Genomic DNA, 7500 nt, shown 5'->3' on the forward strand with positions numbered 1-7500 from the left:
ACGCGAGATATCTTGATAATCATTATTCAGCTCAGAAGGCGTGGTTGCATGGTATCATGAAATACTATGCGTAGGCTGTTATAAATTACGCATGATGTTGCATTGTTTTTACCTTTAGTGTTAGCGCCTTCCCGAATCGGTGTGCTGAAGATGAAGACGTCTCCGCAAAACTCTGGGGGAAAAACAACAACACACACACATAGAAACACGTGATACAAGTGAAGTTTGAACAATAAACAAAACCATATTTTAAAAACAATCGACCTAGTTTCCTTGCTGTAAGTAACTTGTTCTTGTCAACAATAAACTTTATTTTTGTTTTTGACCTAAATTAATAACTGGTTATCGTCCTCAAATACTTCTTTGCCACGAAGAGAATGTAAAACGACCACAGAACTGGTAATTAAATTCTCATTTTATTCTTCACCTCGTTTCCTCTAGCAAATGTAGCTGCAACAATTGCTATATGTTTTGTACATCAGTTTACATCCGAATTTCCGCCACTTTTGAATTGCCACGACCACTATTACTGTTATTACCACAACCACCACTACCACCAACATCCCGACTACATCCACTACTACTACTACTACTACTACTACTACTACTACTTCCGGTTCTTCTATTACAACAACAACAACAACAACAACAACAGTAAGACGACGACAACAACAACAACAACAACAACAACAACAACACTTTCCCGTACGAACAGTTCCGAATACAATGCACTTTGAAATCTACACCTCACTCTGCTCGTTATCCCGTTTACATTCATGAACTATCTATATTCCTGGTCCCAACTTTAAAAAAAAAACTAACCTTGTTGAAGTGACGACTGCACACCACAGAGAATGATGACACAAATGATGACTTGATTCAGAGACGTGGATAATAACGCCATGGATTTGCACTGGTCGCGTCACACACAATTCACTCCAACCAGTCCAGCTTCATCAGTAGGATGCCAACCCCGCACGTGCAACGTAGCTTTTCTTGTGGTCTGTAGGTCAACCTCCAAGATGCCTTGGTGCGGTGTATTTACCGACCTGAGTATGGAGCTTCAAAGGCAAAATGTTGTACACAGTGACGTTTTGAAATCCTGTTCACACTGTGTCAGGTTCCAAACTGCAAATTCACAGGGTAGGAAAAATCAGGGTTTGGTGGCTCAAATCACACTAACATACACCCACTATCCACGGACGAAGTTACACATTCACACGGTAAATCCTCGTTCGAGTTGAAACCTCTCTGTACTGTAACTGATCTTGCTTCCACAAAGGGTCTGAATCTGACGTCACAGTACGCGTGTATATGATATCCAGAAAAAAATGTTATTCACAAGGTGCCAATACTTGTGACAAGCAAATGCTCCTTGGTCTGTATTAAACCGATGTAACAGATGAGCTAAAAAGCTTCGTAATTTCTGTCAAGTCGATTGCACAGAATCACATGTTGTTCTCCGGAAAGGAGTGATGTTGCTAGATTCTGTTGTGGGTCTCTCGTCCCCTGCAAGGCGCTTGCAATGTTCTCGTGTGCTTCGTTCTAAACCTGCAAATGATAAGGACAATAAATAAATGAAGCATACAGAATAAATTGACAGTTAATCCATTTATTGTCAATCTCACGTTTATCAATTACAAATCAATAAAAGAATGAACAAAATAAATCAATAAAAACAAAACAAAAAATTAAAATAAATAAATCAATTAATCAATCAATCAATAAATAAATACATTGATATAAATAAATGAATAAATAAAACTGAAGTAATAAATGAATAAAGATATAAATGATGAAATAAATGAGTATATAAATGAATAAACAAATGCATGAATGAAGAAATACATAAATACATAAATAGATGAAATAACGATGAACAAATTCCTTTCTACGGCTTAAAATGGTTAAAGGCATTCACTGTCAGAATAAAACATGGGGGTTATATTGGTTTAGTTGGGTTTGGTTTCGTTAAGTAGAACGGACCTTGAAAGTCTTCTTCAAAATGTCGCCCATTAGCTTTCTGCAATTCGGTGTACAACATAAAATGTAACCGAATAAATGGTGTATGTCTGTACAGTGTGTGTATGTCTATCTCATGTCCGTCTGCCTGCCTGCGCCTGCCTGCCTGTCTGCCAGCTAGCCTGTCTTCAGTCTGTCTGTTTGTCTGTGCATCTGCATTGGTTAATATGCTAATACGCACTTTCGTGCTAACGATCCTGTTGCAATCTCCTACTAAACAACGGTTTATTGAAACTGGTGACCTGTTGACGTAAGCAATGTAACAGCAAGTGCACAGTAAACACGGAATTCTTTGTCGGGGTTATGTTACTGATACGGATTAAGGGAGTGCTTGATCTTTCAGTTGAATCTCACGAGAAAAAATATGTCGAAATGATATCGCATATTTGTTCACTGTTAAAACTTGTATCATGTCAGGGCATTGCGGTACGTACAACAGTTTTCATACTTGATAATACTCCCACAAAGTAGTGGTTCATACTGATAGCTTTAAACTGTTTTCAGATTTTTCCTTGTTGCCTATTTTAATCTCAGAACAGAATGTAAAATGATGCATGGAGACATACAATATCATGATTTTTACTATCTTGATCAGCGGCAGTTCAAGTATGAGAAACGACGACAAAAAACTATAGTAATAGACAAAATGCCTCTTCTGACTGTCGCATCCTTACCATTCCACACACCAAAACCAAAACATACGGACAACGCACTTTTACTTTCTGCGCACCCACACAATGGAATTCTCTCCCCTTTCACATCCGCCACTCTCAGTCACCCCAAGCATTCAAACGAGCACTTAAAACGCACCTCTTCAAGAAATACAAACCCTGATTTTGTTTTCTCAGTCTATCAGTAGGCTACGTACATGTAGTGTATTTGTTGTTTTAGTGATAATGTATATAAACATCTAGGACTGTTTTCAGCATTGTTGATAACATGTTCTGTTTGACCCCCATTCCACTGAGCCGTTCTCGCTTACGTTCTTGTTACGATCAAGGTCGGCTGACACAACAATCGAACGCTACGAAAACGGTCATTTTTGACGTATTTGCGCTCCAATAACATTCTGTTAACGATCGTAACGATGCCGTACAGTTCGCATACCGACCATAGAGCGTATCCATGGCGATTCAACACCGTTCTCTAACGTTGTCATTCCGATTATGCACCGTTCAAAGTGATCCGATACCGTTCGATTACCGAGTCAACCACTCTTGTACCGTTGTACACAGATCTCTTCCGTTCTATTAACAACCCTACAACGACTGTAGCGTGCAGATAACGTTCCATTCGCGTTCTGTTACCGTTTATTGTAAGGATTTGCCAAGTTCTATAAAAGCAGAGACCAATTCTATCAATATGCAGTTGCTTGCTAGACATCAAGATGGAAGGAGATCAGTTCTTTTTCTTCTTGCTGATTTAATACAAATACAAATACAAACAACTCTTCAAATTGTCAAAGCACTGGTCAACCAAAATATAGTGAGGGCGTGAGGACTATAACATGAACTGAACTGAATAATCAACAATAACTGCAAAGTGAACTGAATCGTCTTCAATCTCAGTCAGTGTCCTCATCCTCTTCCGGTTCATTGTCGTCCAAGTGCCGAATGAAGCTGGACACGTTCAGGTTGACGGTGGACAGGTTCATGGGCGCAGGAGCGGGTGCGTCTTGGCTGACCGGGGTGGACATTCCTGGCGTCCATGTTGTTGAAGGTGCTGGCCGTGACGTCTGGCTCTGCAAAGGCTGCTTGTTGACCCAGTTCGCATCCTGGGATTTCCACACAGTGGTAGCATCGACAGGCTGGGCTGGCCACTGGTTCGGGGGTGGCTGCCACTGCGAGCTGACGTACTGCTCAGAGCTCTGGAAAGGCTGGGGGGTAGTGTACTGCTGGTACTGGAAAGCAATATATTTCAATTCTTTAGCAACAATCTACAATTACTTAAAACCGGCAAAAATGACACAAATCTCTCTCTCTCTCTCTCTCTCTCTCTCTCTCTCTCTCTCTCTCTCTCTCTCTCTCTCTCTCTCTCTCTCTCTCTCCACATACACTCACACACAAACATGATACATGCACGAGTATAAGTAATGCATACCTGAGGCTGGTACTGATGAGTGACATGATGCTGGGGAACCTGCTGCTGGACGTTTTGCGGGTGGACGTTGTGCTGCTGCCCATTACGGCGGTCAGTTTCGTCGATGGCTGCCCTGAGAGTCGCGTGAATTTCACACGATACCTTTCGGTAGACGTCGTGGGGCAGCGTGTATATCACCGATGCAAAGTAGTCGCATTCGCTGCGCCTCACCGGGTCACCTTGGTTCCGCTGGACGAACTCCTTAGTAAGGAGCAGCAGCTGGTTTTGGTCTGCTTCCGTCTGGCGAAGCTTGTCCTCCAGGTTTTCTTTTTTTTTGCTGCATACCGACGATCCAGCTTCAGAGTTGACATCACAGGGCGGGGTTACAGATTCCTTGCTGGTGCTTGGCTCTTCTTCACCTGGGGGAATGTCCGAGGGCGAGCAGGTTTTCTGTTTGAACGAGACCATGGGTTTTGCTGTGCGACGGTCGGCGATAAAGGGCTTCAGGAAGCTCATCTGTGAGCTAATCCATCGGTCACGGTCGCTGAGGTTACTGGCGCCCGATCCAGATTTTCTTGAGCCCTTCAGCAGTTTTCCGTACCTGGTACGAAGGGAGTCGTACCAGACTTCTAAGTCGGCCTTGTCACGGTCCATCCTGGCTGCCTGCTCGTTCCATGCTTTTTCTCTCAAGTGTTTGTTGTGATAAAGTTTTTTCTTTTTGTCATATAGAAACTGGTTTTCTCTGAGGAACTCCAACATCAAGTCCTCTTCATCTTCTGTGAGGTTCGGTCGAAAACGCGGCTTTTTGGTGGCAATGGTCTCTTGAACAGTTGGGCTATCTGCAGATTCCACCTGCGTAATCTTCTTCTTCTTCCCTTTGGGTGGCATGTTTCTTCTTTCTTTGGTTGTTTCTTGATTGAGAGGCACACCGACTGTGATATGGATTATGCAACGACTTATTATATACAGACCTACCCGCGTCGTCTGGAGATCGGTGGAGGAGCTCTAATGGAATGGTTTGCACGGTATTAGAACGTAAATGGAATGCAACAACAACGTTAGGATCAGCTCAGGTCGTTTCGGGATCGGTATAGGAACTGTATGGAGCGGTACGAACGGTGCTAGAACGCTACGATGACGCACTGAGAACGCTAGTGACGTCACTTCCGATGCGATAACGTTGTGTTACCGCTCCTTTACGTTCCATTAACGATCTGAAAGTTCCGTTACCGATGTGTTTAGGTTCCGTTACCGCTCATTTTGATCGGGAGGGAAACGGCGAAAATTTGAAACATGTTTCAAAAACTCACCCGTTCTTACCGTTCCTTGCGTTCCATTAACGTTCCTTAGCGCTCCACTTACGTTCTTTCCGATCCCTCCCGATCCTTACCGTTTCCCGGCCGTTCCTTGATCGTAACGGGAACGTAAGCGAGAACGGCTCAGTGGAATGGGGGTATAAGGGTATTCAGCTGGTATTTCCTTGTTTTTTACTACCTATTTTATTCATGTTTTTATTACTTAGTTAGTGGAAGAATCTTTTGTAATGTATGTGTGATGGTGTATGCTTTTAATTAAGCGTTGTTGACTATGAATGAAGATGTAAATGCTTGTATAACTGTGTTTTAATTTTAAATGTGTCAAGCGCAAAGAGCATAATTGTAAAGTTATGATGTTGCGCTATATAAATGCTCATTTATTATTATTATTATTATTAAAAAAACGAACGTACATTCACACACACACACACACACACACACACACACACACACACACACACACACACACACACACACACACACACCGCAAGCACAAACACACACGCACACACGCACACACACACACGCACACAAACACACATGCACACACACACACACACGCGCACACACACACACACACACACACGCACACACACACACACCAGGGGCGGATCAGTTGCTTTGTAAGGGGGGGGGCACTTTGAATCGAAAGTGAATGTGATGGGCGCGAAGCGCCCGAATTTGCTAGGGGGGTACGGGGGCGTGCTCCCCCGGAAAAATTTTTGCCCAAAGAAGCAAAATGGTGCCATCTGGTGCCATTTGAACTTAGAAATGGTCATAGAATCAGCATAGAAAAATTTTTTTTCTTCTTCTTTTTTTTTTCTTTTTTTTTCGGGGGGGGGGGCACGTGCCCCCTGTGCCCCCCCCTCGTCCGCCCCTGCACACACACACACACACACACACACACACACACACACACACACACACACACACACATTCCCATACATACTGAAATCAAAAACATTGTTCTTAGAGCCCACACGATACGGATTTACACGAACAAAAATTCTTGATACAAAGCATGACATTTAATCACCCTCACCCATCTCCGTTACCAATCTGCCCTCCCCCCTCCCTCTTTTTTCCACTCAAAACGTTTGTGTTAAACTTTGAAGGCCCACTCAAAACTTGTGTGTTCAACTTTGAAGGCCCACTCAAAACGTTTGTGTTCAACTTTGAAGGCCGACTCAAAACTTTTGTGTTCAACTTTGAAGGCCGACTCAAAACTTTTGTGTTCAACTTTGAAGGCCCACTCAAAACTTGTGTGTTAAACTTTGATGGCCCACTCAAAACTTGTGTGTTAAACTTTGATGGCACACTCAAAACTTGTGTGTTAAACTTTGATGGCCCACTCAAAACTTGTGTGTTCAACTTTGAAGGGACAGTCTTTCTCCTTTTAAGACATGTTCGCGCACCGTGTCATACCAAAACTCAGCATCCCTGCTGCTTGTTGTTCAGGTAGAACATAGTTTGATGAATTGACACTGGTATCCATAAAAGAAATTAATTCAGTTTAAAACAAAATCCACTCTACACATGATTAAAGCTAGACTGTCGAGTGTTAGTATGTGTAAAAGTGGAGCGGTGTCTTTATCCCAGGTTAAAACCTGGTCAAGTCTCAAATGATGAACCGAATCTGTTACATTGTACAGACTGTGACTTTATCATTTAAGTCCTTGAAAATAAGCGGGCCTTCCTGACTGTCCCAACAGTACCTGACAATAACATAAGGAAGTAAAGGCGCAACAATCCGTGTCTTACTGCAACACGATTCAAGGTCTAACATAACACAGTCCTCTCTGCTCGAAAGTGGTGACTGCTATACTCAGAGAGCTTTAAACGAGCATCTTGATAGGGGTTCCATCATTGATCTGACGGTTTCGAGGGAGGAGAGGGGGGGGGGGTGGGGGGCGAATCAGAAGAATCTGAAGAATCCACTGTGCCTTAATCTAGACGCATACAGCACGATTTGCTTGAAAACCCACCGCAAATATGGTTATTAATAAAATCAAAATGAGCAAATGCGCTTCATGGCGCTGCATCTCTCGGGTGTTAGAAACAAAAAAAATATCAAAAAGCGCCG

At 42.8% G+C, this 7500-nt stretch overlaps 2 protein-coding genes across 3 annotated transcripts in view; both read right to left on the reverse strand.

Annotated features, from left to right (window-relative positions):
- Nucleotides 1-7500, reverse strand: part of LOC138958994 (protocadherin Fat 4-like) — a 104592-nt gene that overhangs the window by 76687 nt on the left and 20405 nt on the right. For both annotated transcript variants that reach the window (XM_070330341.1, XM_070330342.1), the window contains exons 2-3: nucleotides 823-1551; nucleotides 113-172 (exon numbers count right to left, since the gene is read on the reverse strand). In XM_070330341.1, coding sequence (XP_070186442.1) covers nucleotides 113-172; nucleotides 823-904 — 142 coding nt within the window. In that variant the 5' untranslated portion in view covers nucleotides 905-1551. The remainder of the gene's footprint in view (nucleotides 1-112; nucleotides 173-822; nucleotides 1552-7500) is intronic.
- On the reverse strand, nucleotides 4329-4989 carry LOC138953009 (uncharacterized). Its single transcript, XM_070324780.1, has 2 exons — nucleotides 4451-4989; nucleotides 4329-4362 (listed from the first exon to the last, which is right to left on the reverse strand). The coding sequence occupies exons 1-2, from the start codon at nucleotides 4987-4989 to the stop codon at nucleotides 4329-4331; spliced, it is 573 nt and encodes a 190-aa protein (XP_070180881.1).

Source organism: Littorina saxatilis, linkage group LG2 (genome assembly GCF_037325665.1).
Source record: "Littorina saxatilis isolate snail1 linkage group LG2, US_GU_Lsax_2.0, whole genome shotgun sequence".
NCBI classification, from domain to species: Eukaryota; Metazoa; Mollusca; class Gastropoda; order Littorinimorpha; family Littorinidae; genus Littorina; species Littorina saxatilis.